At 49.9% G+C, this 14,723-nt stretch overlaps 1 protein-coding gene across 1 annotated transcript in view; it reads left to right on the top strand.

Moving 5' to 3' along the window:
• The first annotated feature begins 407 nt into the window (after positions 1 to 407).
• The window catches only part of ARHGAP44 (Rho GTPase activating protein 44), a 56,335-nt gene continuing 42,019 nt past the window's right edge, over positions 408 to 14,723 (top strand). Inside the window, exons 1-6 of the mRNA XM_065415315.1 lie at positions 408 to 416; positions 638 to 742; positions 1,779 to 1,855; positions 2,676 to 2,787; positions 7,233 to 7,309; positions 11,236 to 11,353. Of these exons, the coding sequence (XP_065271387.1) occupies positions 408 to 416; positions 638 to 742; positions 1,779 to 1,855; positions 2,676 to 2,787; positions 7,233 to 7,309; positions 11,236 to 11,353 (498 nt within the window). The remainder of the gene's footprint in view (positions 417 to 637; positions 743 to 1,778; positions 1,856 to 2,675; positions 2,788 to 7,232; positions 7,310 to 11,235; positions 11,354 to 14,723) is intronic.

The following is a 14,723-nucleotide window of genomic DNA, read 5'->3' as shown; positions in this document are numbered from 1 at the left end:
CAGGAGCAGCAGCAGTGAGCCCTGGAGGCAGTACATTGTGTGAGACACTGGATGGAACGTGCATTTGGATCATGCCCGGGTGGCGGTTGTACAAAGAGAGTGGAATTTCTCTGGAATAGGCCTTTAATAATTGGGACATCACGACAAGTCAGATCCAAGAGCTTGCAACTACTGTAGGGGCAATGCCTTTGCTGCAAGATTTCAGACTTGATTGTGCATCCTGGTAATTTTAGGCATTCCTAGCATGTCCGTTCCTCTGCCTATTGCAGGCTACAGTAAGGAATTATTCCCTTTAGAAGCTCCTATTTCTCTTAATCTGGCAGGACTTCATCTTCCATATGAAATTCTCTCTCCTGCTTAAAATTTCCTTGCACAAAAAAAAAAAAACCCACCCCGCTCTCGGTGCCATGTATCTTGTAAGGAGCAACGGGACATCTGGCTTCATAAGGTCTTGCGCAGCCTCTTTCTTTGAAGCGGGGAGCTATGCTCAGGGTCACGGCGGCAGGCTCCAAGGGGCAATGTTCTGTCGGTGGGGAAGGGACAGCTGCCCTTGGATTGTTTTTCACAGCTGGCGCGCTGGCGGCTGTTGCTGTATTGTCCCTTTGATGTGCTGCCAGCTGTGTCCATCCGTCTGCAGGTGGAGAAGCGGTTGGAGCTGGTGAAGCAGGTCTCCCACAGCACTCACAAGAAACTGACAGCCTGTCTGCAGGGGCAGCAAGGCGTGGATGCCGACAAGCGCTCAGTAAGTGGCTGTGTTAAGAATTCGGGCTGCAAGCAGCCAGATGTTAAGCACGGGATGTGCCAGGGCTCAGGCTTGAGAGGGAGTCTGTAGAAAACTGAAAAGTCTTCTTAATGTGTGTGTAAATGAATCAATCCTCCATATATTTCTATGACCTTAAGTTGAGGGGGGGAGGGCACAGCGTGTGTTTGAATGTGTCTGGCCCGTAGGGTGTGCGTGTATTAAATCATTCGGCTGGGTGTGAATCCCAGACGAGCTCTGCCTGAGTGTCAAGCTGCCACGCTCTGGTGTGTGATTGCAGACTGACTTCATCTTTGCTTTCTCTTCACCGAGACACAGGCCAGAGGGGGTGGGAGGGAGAATGCTGAGTGAAGCAAAAGTGAAATGCCATCAGCAGAGCTTCCTCCTGTCAAACGTCACCGGGACTAGCCTGTTCTCCTCTATTGCCTGCTCTCTGCCAAACCTGTGTGGGTTTGGGGCAGGATGAGGGCTGGGGAGCTTTGCCTGCAGCTCTCTTGCCTTCCTGTGGGGGGCGCCTCCCTCCCATGGCAGCTGTGTGACCAGGGGCAGCCACCTCCCTGCAGAGCATGGGGTCGGGGGTCAGATTTAGGTACTGAACCAGAGCCTGTTGGGTAATGCATTGGCAGTGTTAGTGCTCCCTGTGGGGCTGGGTGATAGGGATGGGACCATGAACCTCAGTGCTCAGTCCCAGCGCACACCCCCCAGGGTGCCGGGGACCCTGGTTGGTTGGGGGCTGGTTCTTTCATATGTCTTTGCTGCACCGTTTAAGATGTGAGCAGTTGTCTTGTCCTGCAGCCTTCAGGCTCCATGGACTCCTCACTGGCCCGCCAGCCAGGCCAAGGCAGGGGGCTGAGAGACCCTTTCACCAGGAATGGGCACGCGCCCCCAACCCAATCCTGGTCTATGTAGCCCAGCCCCTCCCCGCCCCACCGTTAGAATTGAATCTCGGATTGGAGGCCACGTGAGAATACTGCTCTCCGTTGGACAGTCATTCATGCCCAGCATGCTTCCTTTGCAGAAAAAGTTACCTTTGACGACACTGGCCCAGTGCTTAATGGAAGGCTCCGCCATTTTAGGGGACGACTCTCTACTGGGGTAAGAAGCTCTAAGGAGACTGTGGTCCGCCGCGCTCCAGGCTCTCCCCTGCCTGGCTACTTGCCTCATGGCTGACAGCCTTGCAAAGTGGGTGTGAAATGCTAGCAAAGCAGGCTGGCTCCCCAGGCTTCTCCTGGCTGCAGTGCGGGGGTTGGCGAGTGGTGGGCGAGCAGCACCCCCATGGGCTGTTTCTGCTCACTCCCTGTCCAGTCCCACTGCCCCCCTTGATGGGGGGTGGGGCAGAGGGACACAGTCTCTGGCTAGGCTGTGCTCCCCTCCAGCAGGCTTCGAAGGGGCAGCCGTACCTGCACAGGGAGACTAGAGTCCCAGAAACCTGTAGGCCATGGCCCTTCCTGCTCCCACCCTCCTGACCCGCCCCCTGACAGGTCATGGTACACCCTTGGGTGTCTCTACTACCTTCCTAGAGGGGATGGTGCCTCCTGTCCAGTCTTTCTACTCCCAGTAACACAGGGTGTCCTCCACTCCACCAACCTCCAGGGGGTTTAACCATCTCCACAGAAGACCATGAATGACACCCCTATTGGGTATTGCTGCCCTCCACCCCCTGCCCCGGAGCTGGCTGAGGCGTGTGGCACAAGGCCTCGCTCTCATCCTGCCATGCCTTTGTCTGCAGGCCGGTGCATTCATGCAGAAGATGTCAGCTAGCGCCCTTGTGTCCAGTCCCATTCCTGTGGTGCACAAGCCGCCAAGTTGCACTTTTTAATGTCTCAGCCGCATGGCTTGTGTGAGCACACGGGGAGCGGGGGGCACTGGAGCTGGGTTTTCACGCAGCGCGTCCCCTGTCTCTTTCCTTTCGTAGGAAGATGCTCAAACTATGCGGCGAGGTGGAGGATAAACTAGCCCAGGAGCTCATCCATTTCGAGCTGGAAGTAGAACGGGATGTGATCGACCCTCTGTTTGTGCTAGCCGAGGTAAGGGGGATCGAGGCGCTGAGAGCCAGCAGCAGGGCTGGCAAGGTGTGAAACACCGACCCCTCTGGCCGGTGCCTGGAGCAGTGGTGATGAGCTCTGCAGAGTGCAGTCACTCCCCTTCAGCGGTGCCTTTCCGGGTGGGGTTACACACGCTCAGTGTGTGAGGGGAACCCCGTAGAAAGGAGACGGGAGGGGGTGCTGGAGAGTCATTTCAGTGTTTCTCTTCCCCGCTCTCTGCCTGCTGGGATGTGGAATGGTGTGAGCATGCGTGGAAGAGCCTCCGTCCCCCCGGGATCCCGAAGGAATGTCTGACTGAAGAGGGAGCTGGGAGAAGCTTGCACTGCCCCTGCCAGGGCTTGTGGAGCAGATATAGTGCTGGAGAAAGGCTCCTGGTGGGCAGCCCTGGTTGCCCAAGTCCTCACCTTGGCCTGATCCTGCAAACGGTTACTCACGTGAGTGCAGGCTTCCAGGATTGGGCCCCAGAGATCAGCGTTCACTGGGCTGTGCCTTTATCCACGGCCAGCAGGGGCACTGCACGCTCCCTGCACTGCCACCCCGTGTGCCCTGCCCTTCCCCCTGCAGGGACCCTCCCTGGGGGCCAGGGGAAAGGAGCCTCTCCAGTCTGTCAATCATTGGCCCTGCAGTGCAGGCTGCCAGGAACCATGGCAGCAAGCGCCCCCTGCAATGATGTCTCTGTGATGGGGGTCCTGCAGCCAGACAAGCAGCTCGCCTCACAAACCACCAGACAGATACCCCAGAGCTAACGACATCTGGGGTCGGATCCAAACCCAGAGAAGCCAGCGGGAGTCTTTCCACTGACTTCTGTGGGCTCTGGATCAGGCCCTCGGTCTCATCAGGCACTTGGGGCCAGATCTGGGCCGGTGACCACGTGGTGAGTCACCATATCCCAGTACCAGTCCTCAGGGGCTTTCCCAGGGTTTGTTTGTTGATTAACCATTTATTAAACCTCTATTAATTATGAATCATTTATAACCTATTTATAAATGGAACCTTAATACAAAGTGTGATCATTAATAACAATAATTATATGTTCTAAGGAGACACCGTCAAAATAAAAATCACTTCTCTATATTTCTAACAGAGATCTTACCCGTGTTGCTGAGCGCACCAGAGGCTGTAAACATTAATGAAAGAAATTAGATCTGTTTTATATTTTGCCATTTGTCCAGTTTTACTTGCTTTGTGCTTCAGTCAGCTTGGACAGTGACGCTGCCCTGCTCACATTCATTTTATTGCTAGTCAATTTTGCTTTGTGTTTCCCTGGCCCTTGCAGGTGGCTGTTGTGTTTGGATTTCCAAAGCTGCAGGGAAAAAATGTGTTTTCATTGACTTTTTTCCTTAATTTCATGGAAAATTTTCTCCTATTGAGTCTTGCAAAACCCATTGAGCTCAGTTCTGATCTCATCTCCACCTGCGTAAATATGGACAACGCCAGTAGAATCCGTAGTGATATGAGAGCAGAATCAGGCTCTGTTTATATATTTATTTTCTTCATTAAAAGGCCTGAACTTTGGACCTAAACTAAGGCATTGTCTAAATACAAAAGTCGGACTACTTTAACTGCAGTGGTATTGTTAAAAAGGTACAAACCACTCTCCCCCCGTGGTGTGGATGCAGTTACACCACTATTAATGTGCTTATAGCCGTGTAGCTGTTCACATAGGGAAGGGGCGTGAGCTGTGCTGGTGTAAAGCTCTCTATACTGGTAGAACTGTGTCCACACTAGGGGCTATACTGGCATGATCACTATTTCCGTGAAAAATTCCACCCCGACCTGACATAGTTATACTGTGCGCATAGAGCAGGCTTACACTGACAGTATCCTCTTAAAAACAAGAAGCCTGGTTCTCATTTACAATCAGGCCCCTTTGCACCACTCTGGCAGCGTAGAGGAGCCTTAAAGTGGGGGTGAACTACAGTTGCATCCCCTTTCAGGGCCTTTCACCTTGCTAAGGCAGTGTAAAGGTCCTTGCTCTGCCTGAGAATCTGGCCCAAGACCCACTGGGACACCTCTCCCCAATTCCAGTTCAAATCCTCGGATGCATAGCATGTTCAGTGTTGGGGTTTCTTGGTAAAGGTTGAGGGGACGTGATCTCCAGGGCCTGCGTTTGACCCTGCTGTGGTTGGCCTGCATCAGGCAGCTGTTACTTGGTTTGCCCTTGTGGCCGGTACCTATTAGCAATGTAGGTTTTTTTCTTCTCTTTTTGTGTGGATGTTTTTGGCAAAGGGCTGTTGCAGGCTAACGGGGAGAGGCAGACAGTAAGAACCCCTTCCTGTTTTTTTTTTAACATAAGAACGGCCATATTGGGTCAGACCAATGGTCCCTCTAGCTCAGTATCCTGTCTTCTGACAGTGGCCAATGCCAGGTGCTTCAGAGGAATGAACAGAACAGGTCCTGTCAAGTGATCCATCCCTTGTCGCCCATTCCCAGCTTCTGTCAAACAGAGGCTAGGGACACCATCCCTGCCCATCCTGGCTAATAGCTATTGATGGACCTATCCTCCATGAACTAATCTGTAAAAAGCAACAGAGGGTCCTGTGGCACCTTTAAGACTAACAGAAGTATTGGAGCATAAGCTTTCATGGGTGAATGCCCACTTCATCAGACGCAAGTCTGATGAAGTGGGCATTCACCCACGAAAGCTTATGCTCCAATACTTCTGTTAGTCTTAAAGGTGCCACAGGACCCTCTGTTGCTTTTTACTGATTCAGACTAACACGGCTACCCCTCTGATACTTGACACCATGAATTAATCTAGTTCTTTTTTTTAACCCTGTTATAGTCTTGGCCTTCACAACATCCTCTGGCAAAGAGTTCCACAGGTTGACTGTGAATTGTGTGAAGAAATACTTCCCTTTGTTTGTTTTAAACCTGATGCCTATTGATTTCATTTGTTGACCCCCAGTTCTTGTGTTATGAAAAGGAGTAAATAACACTTACTTGTTTACTTTCTCCACATCAGTCATGATTTTATAGACCTCTATCATATCCCCCCTTAGTTGTCTCCTTTCCAAGTTGAAACGTCCCAGTCTTATCAAACTCTCCTCATATGCACAGACGCCGACTTTCCAAAGTGCTGGGGGGTGCTTGACCCCCGGCTCTGCCCCAGGCTCCGCCCCCACTACATCCCTTCTCCCAAGGCCACACCCTGTCTCTTCCCACCCTGTTCCACCCCCTTCTTGGAGCACTCCCCCCCCCCCCCCCCGACCCTCCTGTGCTGATCCATGGGAGGCACTGCGGGGGTGAAGGGGCGCTGATAGGGGGGCTGCCAGTGGGTGCTCAGCACCCACCATTTTTTCCCCCATGGATGCTCCAGCCCCGGAACACCCACGAAGTCGGCGCTTATGCTCATATGGAAGCTGTTCCATACCCCTAATCTTTTTTGTTGCCCTTTTCTGAACCTTTTCCAAGTCAAATATATCTTTTTTGAGATGGGGCGACCACATCTACACGCAGTATTCAAGATGTGGGCGTACTATGGATTTATATAGAGGCAATATGATATTTTCTGTCTTACTATCTATCCCTTTCCTAATGATTCCCAACATTCTGTTCACTTTTTTTCACTGCCGATCATTAGGATTCTTCCTTGTGTCCTAGGCTGGGATTCCCAGCTAGTGGCGCACATTCTCCCAAGGGCTTTTTGACGAGGATCTAGGCTCCTCATCTCTACCTTGCAGCCCGATCCTACCAGCCCGGCATATGCAGAACTCTTGCTGGCTTCAATGGGCATCCCATGCATGGAATGAATTATAGATCAGGCCCAGAACAAGTCTTTGTGCTGGGTCTCTGTGTGCTGACACTGCCCATCTCGCCTTCCTGGTCTGCAAAGGCACTTGTGCTGTTCTAGGCAGCCTTAGGTCATGGTTACGGGGGTGGGGCTTGCAACTTGCCTTAGTTTTATTTGTAATTGTTAATTCAGGGCATTTTTGCAAGTGCTCCCCTGTGCTCTGCCAGGGTGCCTAGGCTGCTCAGTGAAATGCGGCTGCTACTGTTGCTTTACACCTCCTGCACGCCAGGCAGACAGACGTGTGCAAAATGCCCCAGATTCTACAGTGCCTCTGAGCTGTTCTTCGTGCAAGGGTTCTGCGTCCCTAAGAGCCATTCCAACGAATGAACAGTGAATAGAGCATAAAACTGGGAACCTGTTTTACTCTGATTTCGTTTCTCACTTTTCTGAATGGGGGCGGGCCCCAATGGCAGAGCCTCCCGTGAGCATGCCAGTCTCGCTGTGAATGGCAGCTGGCCCGCATTGGGGGTCAATGTGTGCCCAGTGGAACGGGAGGCATTGAGCAGTGGCTGGGCAGCAAAGGTCTTCACTTGTAGACGGGTGCAGTCGCCCCAAGAGGTGGGGAGCTCCTGTCCTGGGCAGTTGACAGCGGCAGCCTGTGCTCCATTTGTGGTGTTTTGTCTCCTTGCTGCAGGTGGAAATCCCAAATATCCAAAAACAGAGGAAGCATTTAGCAAAATTAGTCCTGGACATGGATTCCTCACGGACAAGGTAGGAAGCATCGTCTCGGTCGGTCTCCCTCCAGCTGGCTTCACTGTCCAGCCGGTTTTCCTCTTTCAATGAGTTTGGGGAAATGATCTTCGAAGGAACTTCTGTAGTTTTTAAGAAATGTTCCCGAGTGAATTACTGCTGATTTCAAAGCAGTGGATTGACTGCTCCGGAGGGGGAAGTGCTTTGTTTGTCCAGACAACATGGATAGTTTAAGCAGCAGTGATGCATGTTTCTTCCACACCACACCACCACTGGGCCTCAGTCTGTGTCACCCATTCATTCCTTGGCCCATCAGCTGGGAGTGCCAAGCAGGTGCCCCGATTGGTGCCATGCCTATCGGCGGATTTGGGAAGGTGACAGAGGACTGAGACTCTCACCACCTGATTCCATCTAGGCCTCCAGAACTAAATAAAACAATCAGGATGCATTGACTGGTCAGTTCTGTGCTGTTAAATCTATCAGAGCCAGCCTGAATCCATCCCATTAGCCCAGCTCAGCTTTTACCACTTTTTTGATTTTTCTGTCTAAAGAAGCCCACGGGGGAGTACGGTGTGGGGGACTCCGCTTTACTTAGGACCAGTTAGTATCGATTTTCCATCATGATCACTCTATTGAGGAGTTTATTTTCATGTATCTATTTACTTAAGCTCAATTTGTAGACCGGTTGAGAAGGTTGCTTTGGAGTCTGCATTAGCGTTGGGTGTGTTCACATGCATCATTCCAATGCACTTGCCGTGCCCAGCTGTCCTCCCACCACCTTGTGTTATAACCTCTAGGAGTCCCTGGCAGGGGCTGTCGATCTGTCCTGGTGAATGACAGGCGCAGTCAATAGGTCCATGTCAGGCCACCAGCAAATGCCCTGGAGTCAGGTTAAGAAATGAGCATTTCAGCTTCCATCTGAAAAATATGCAGATTCCTTTCCTTGCAAGCGTTCTCCAAAATGGGATTATTTGTTTGTTGCACAAGTCTGGTTCTTCTCCATTTTGGTGAAGCCTTGGATAGGCGGGCAGGCATTCGTCACAAAATAGACTCCTACCGCTTTATTGGAGCATTGCTAAGATGTAGCTAGCACAGCCAGAGGTGTAGATGGGCCAGCATATTCTGTCAGAAACCTAGCTTTCCAGGTGGTTATAATAGGAGCAGAAACACATTTTGGCTGAGTCTGGAGTTTTCTGGAGGTGATTTTTTTTCAACACTTTTTTAAATAAAAAGAGAGCAGGGTGATGAGAAATTTGACGTGGCTGAATTTTAAAAGGATGCTAACCACATAAAAATCCTATTTAAAAAAATTCCTCCAGTATGTTATTTGCAAATGCCTTCCATTATTAAGAATGCAATATTTTTTAACAAAATGTAGTTTATTGTTCCCCTTTTATGCAAGTTATTATTTATTGTTGCCCTGAGAGGTGTGCTAAGCGCATCGCAAAGCAAATAGAAAGGCTTGCTCTTCCTGCAAGCAGTGGACAAAGCAGGCGGCTGCCAAACAACGTTATAAGGGATCATTGCGCAACTTTGAACAAGCATGTTCTCTAATTGATCAGCAACGAATAACTGGGACGCCGTTAAGTGAGGAGTTACTGTAGGGTGAGAGGCTGCGTACAGCCTCTCTCTCCACAGATAGACAACTTCGGAGACCTTGCTCCCAAGCGTAGCCCGCCAGTACATCTCCCATTCTGTTTTTCTGCCTGTCGATGGTGAAATTCTGGCCTGCCGGAGCTCTGGCTTTGCAAATATCTCTTGATGATGCTCCTTTTGCATCCTTGGCCATGTAGATGGTGGCTTAGATTGCAGCTCGTTGGAGGGGTGTGGGGCTGTTAGCTGGACATTGATCTGAGGCAAAATAATAGAATGGCTGATTCAGGACTTGATTAATTAAGAATTGAAAGAGGTGAATGTAATTAATGCCGATCAATATAGGCTTATGAAAAATAAATCTTGTCAAACTAACTTCAGAGTATTTTTTGATAAGATTACAAGTTGATAGAAGCTTAACCTTAACTATCACCTTTATCACAGATATTTTTAGTTAAAGGCAGGGGCAGGTCACAGGCAATAAACAAAAATTCACAGAAGCCCGCAACCTCTCCCTGCCTTTTACTAAAAATACCCTGCGGGGGGGAGGGAATAACACTCAGAGCACTGCCGGGGGCTGACCTCGGGCAGCTGCTCCAGCCCCAGGAGGGGCTGATCCACCCCCTGCTTCTGCTTAAGCCCTGGGGCCGCTGCTTTGATGGGCCCAGGGCTGACAGTTGCTCCAGCCCTGCTGCTGCAGAAGAAGTCCCAGAAAGTCTCAGAATCCGTGACCTCCATGACGGAATCAAATCCTTAGAAATAGTGTTGATACTTAGGACTTGACTACCTTTTAAAATGTTGATCAGCATAGCTGTGTTGCTGGTGCGCCATAGCTATGCTGACATAAGCTCGGGTGTAGATGTGCTGGATCAATGGAAGTATGCTTCTGTCAACCTAGCTGCTACCGCTGGGGGAGGTGGGTTACCTACAGCGAGAAAACAAGCCCTTCTGTCACAGTAGACGCGTCTACACTACAGTGCAACAGCAGCATAACGACAACGCCGTAGCTGTGCCACGGTAGCGCCCATATGTAGACATGGCCCCAGACTTCTGTGTGGCATTTGACGTGGTACTGCTTGACATTTTGATTAAGAACCTAGTGTGTGTGTGGCGCACATTAAATGGATTAAAAACTAGTTAACTGATCAGTCTCAAAGTGTAACTGTAAATGGGGAATCGTCATCAAGTGGCTCCGTTTTTACTGGAGTCCCACATGGATCAGTTCTTTGCCTTGTGCTATTTAATATTTTTATTAATGACCTGGAGGAAAACCTAAAATGGTTCATGATAAAGTTTGCAGGTGACACACGGATTGGGGGAGGGGTGGACAATGAAGAGGACAGGTCACTGATACGAGGAGACCAGAATCTCTTGGTAAACCAGGTGCCAGCAAATAATGTGGTACAGCCAAATATAAGGTCCTATATTTAGGAACAAAGAATGCAGGCCATACGTACAGGATGGGGGACTCTATCCTGGGAAGCAGGGACTCTGAAAAAGACTTAGGGGTCAGGGTGGATAGTCAGCTGCACATGTGCCCGAACTGTAACACTGTGGCCAAAAGGGCTAATGCGATCCTTGGACATATATGCAGGAGAATCTCGAGTAGGAGTAGGGAGGTTATATCACCTCCATATTTGGTACCAGTGCAGCTGCTAGTGGAATATTGTGTCCAGTTCTGGTGCCCACAATTCAAGGACGATGTTGATAAATTGGAGAGGGTTCAGAGAAGAGCCACGAGAATGATTAAAGGATTGGAAAACCTGCCTTATAGTGATAGACTCAAGGAACTCAATCTATTTAGCTAACAAAGAGCAGGTTCAGGGGTGATTTGAAAACAGTCTATAAGTATCTACATCAGGGAAGTTGTATGGCCTGTATCATGCAGGAGGTCAGACTAGATGATCAGAATGGTCCCTTCTAGCTGTGAATCTGTGAAATCTCTGGTTTTTGCCTTTTAGAAACTGCTTTTTCTTTTAAATAAACCTTTCAATATTGCTTCAATCTCCTGTATCCTCCAGGAGATTATTTCCAGGCTGGGTCAACCCAACCTCTGGGACACATCACTTGCTCAACTCCTTTGAGAAGTAACTCGGCTGTGATCGCTGGCGGGCCGGAGAATAGCCAGTCTGTTAACTGACCTTATGCCAGGCCTAACTGGCACATACTGGAGCAGAGAGGAGCCACCTGGCTTTTTAATGTAGCGGGGCGGGCCATGGAGACCACCCTGAGCTAAGTGGTTACGGTCAGGGTGCACCTAAGCCCACATGGTTGAGCCCCTTGCATGGCTGTTCCCTTTCCCAGACAGCTCTGCCATTCGTTGCTGACACCAGTTCCATTGCGTCCCCTCTCAGGTGGCAGCAGTCGGCGAAGTCGTCAGGTTTGTCGAGCAACCTGCAGCCGTCGGGTGCCAAAGCGGACGCTCTCAGGGAAGAGATGGAGGAGGCGGCGAACAGAGTGGAGATTTGCAGGGTACCTCTCACTCTCTCTTATCTCACAGCTGCGCAGCCCGTCAACGCTCCGTATCTCGCCCAGGGAACGGGAGAAGGTTTATATGGGTCGGGGAATTCGGGGCTTGGAGTTGCAGGCCTACGCTGGCAAGCAGGTCATAGGTGTGGGAGAGTGATGCCAGTGGAGGCCTGCTGTTCCCAGAAGTCCCTGGCCACCCAACAGGCAGCATCAGCGGCCCTTGTCTCAGGCTCCCTCACACAGCCCTGCCAGGAATCCTCACCCTTTGCCAGGAGGAGTTGCTGGTGCAGGGAGAGGAGACCTGTCTCTCTCACCACTTCAGAGCCCCTCAATCACCCTCCTGCTACACCAGGTGAGACCTACCCTTTGCAGCCTGGGGATAGACCCCCCCCCCTCGCTCCCAGCACCTTCCCCCTGCCTCCCATTCAGCCTAAGGGCATGCCTGCCCCCTGACCCTCTCTGCCTTGATCTCACACAGCTTGGGGTGGGCTCTCCCTGACCCTCTCCTCCCCCAGGTTGGGGAGAACTCTAAGCTAACAACTCTCAGAGCTGGTGAGCAGCTTCTGCTCTCCCGTGTCATGCCCAGGTAATTAGCAGGTGCCAGGGTGTGGTATTGCATTGTGAGCCGCTGTGGCACAGCGTGTGCAGTGCCCGAGCCCCAAGAGGTAACCAGCACTTTCCTCCAGAGTTTGTTCGTTTGATAAGAGTTAGTGTGGACGAAAACCAATGACTGAAGGAAGGATGTCCTCTCCTCCCTTTGCCCTCCCACATCCCAGCTCCATCTGGCAGTGTTTGGGGCTGGAAAGCAAACTCTTCCAGGTATCCTCCATCCTAGGGAACTATGGCAGGGGACTGTTGCAAAATTCAGCACCGATAGTATGTTGAACCCTAGTATACTGACGTGCAAGAGAAGGCCTGGTTTAGTGGTTAGAGCATAGGGCCAAGAGTTAGCAGATCTGGGTTGTGGGCTCTGCTCTGCTGCAGACTGGTTATGAGAGACTGGCCAAATCACATCCCTGCTTTGTGCCTCAGTTTCCCCATCTGTAAAATAGAGATACTGATACCCAAACATCTTCTAGTAAATAGAAATAAATGACTGTTTGCCTCCCAGCATAATGTGGGATTAATTTCACGAAGAGGGAGATAGTGTTGCCTAGTGGGAGAGCACTAGACTGGAGCTCAGAAGACCAGAGTTCTATTCCTGGCTCTGCTGTGGGCCTGCTGGGTGACCTTGGACAAGTCACTTTGCCATTCCATGCCTCAGTTTCCCTGTTATATCTGTATAATGGGGATAATGATACTGACCTCCTTTGTAAATTGCTTTGTGATCTACTGATTAAGGGTGCTGGGTAAGAGCTAGGTGTTATTACTATTGTAAGTCGCTTTGTGCTTCTCTGTTGCCTTCTGCTCAAGATTTCAAAACATTAATATGTATATTTTGAGCTAGATTTTAAAAAGTGCTTAGCTCCCACAGCTGGAGCCAGATTTTGTGAGTACTTCCAAAATCTGGCCATTCCATTTAAGCACCTAAATGGAAACTGAGCTTTCTTGAAAATCTATCCCCTACCTGTTTGTGCACTAACTTGCGTGGTTTTATGGATGTGATTGTATGTATTCAGGAATTCCAAACAAACTACTACGTAAGAATGGCCATACTGAGTCAGACCAATGGTCCATCTAGCCCAGTATCCTGTCTTCTGATAGTGGCTGATGCCAGGTGCTTCAGAAGGAATGAACAAAACAGGGCAATTATTGAGTGATCCATCCCCTGTCATCCAGTCCCAGTTCTAGCAAACAGAGGCTAGGCACACCCAGAGAATGGGGTTGATCCTTGACCATCCTGGCAAATAACCATTGATGGATCTATCCTCCATGAACTTATCTAGTTCTTCTTTGAACCCAGGTATAGTTTTGGCCTTCACATCATCCCCTGGCAACAAGTTCCACAGGTGAACTAAGCATTGTAGGAAGAAGTATTTCCTTTTTGTTTGTTTTAAACCTGCTGGGGCGACCCCTGGTTCTTGTGTTATGTGAAGTGGTAAATAACATTTCCTTTTTCATTTTTTCCACATCAGTCATGATTTTATAGACCTCTATTATAAACACAAAAAAGAAGCTTACAAGAAGTGGAAACTTGGACAGATGACTAGGGACGAGTATAAAAATATTGCTCGAGCATGCAGGGGTGTAATCACGAAAGCCAAAGCACAATTGGAGTTGCAGCTAGCAAGGGATGTGAAGGGTAACAAGAAGGGTTTCTATAGGTATGTTAGCAACAAGAAGAAGGTCAGGGAAAGTGTGGGACCCTTACTGAATGGGGGAGGCAACCTCGTGACAGATGATGTGGAAAAAGCTGAAGTACTCAATGCTTTTTCTGCCTCGGTCTTCACAGACAAGGTCAGCGCCCAGACTGCTGCACTGGGCAGCACAGTATGGGGAGGAGGTGAACAGCCCTCAGTGGTGAAAGAACAGGTTAAGGAGTATTTAGAAAAGCTGGACATGCACAAGTCCATGGGTCCGGATCTAATGCATCTGAGGGAGTTGGCAGATGTGGTTGCAGAGCCATTGGCCATTATCTTTGAAAACTCGTGGCAAATGGGTGATGTCCAAGGTGACTGGAAAAAGGCAAATATAGTGCCCATATTTAAAAAAGGGAAGAAAGAGAACCCGGGGAACTACAGACCGGTCAGCCTCACTTCAGTCCCCAGCAAAATCATGGAGCAGGTCCTCAAGGAATCCATTTTGAAGCACTTGGAGGAGAGGAAGGTGATCAGGAACAGTCACCATGGATTCACCAAGGGAAAGTCATGCCTGACCAACCTGATAGCCTTGTATGATGAGATAACTGGCTCTATGGATTTGGGGGAAATGGTGGACATGACATATCTTGACTTTAGCAAAGCTTTTGATACGGTCTCCCACAGTATTCTTGCCAGCAAGTTAAAAAAGTATGGATTGGATGAATGGACTATAAGGTGGATAGAAAGTTGGCTAGATCGTCGGGCTCAATGGGTAGTGATCAACAGCTCGATGTCTAGTTGGCAGCCAGTATCAAGCAGAGTGCCCCAGGGGTCGGTCCTGGGGCCGGTTTTGTTCAACATCTTCATTAATGATCTGGATGATGGGATGGATTGCACCCTCAGCAAGTTCATGGATGACACTAAGCTGGGGGGGAGGGGTAGATATGCTGGAGAGTAGGGATGGGGTCCAGAGTGACCTAGACAAATTGGAGCCAAAAGAAATCTGATGAGGTTCAACACTTGTCCTGCACTTAGGATAGAAGAATCCCATGCACTGCTACAGGCTGGGGACCGACTGGCTAAGCAGCATTCTGCAGAAAAGGACCTGGGGATTACAGTGGACGAGAAGCGGG

This window comes from Emys orbicularis, chromosome 13, assembly GCF_028017835.1.
Source record: "Emys orbicularis isolate rEmyOrb1 chromosome 13, rEmyOrb1.hap1, whole genome shotgun sequence".
NCBI classification, from domain to species: domain Eukaryota; kingdom Metazoa; phylum Chordata; order Testudines; family Emydidae; genus Emys; species Emys orbicularis.
This window is presented reverse-complemented; position numbering and strand designations above follow the sequence as displayed.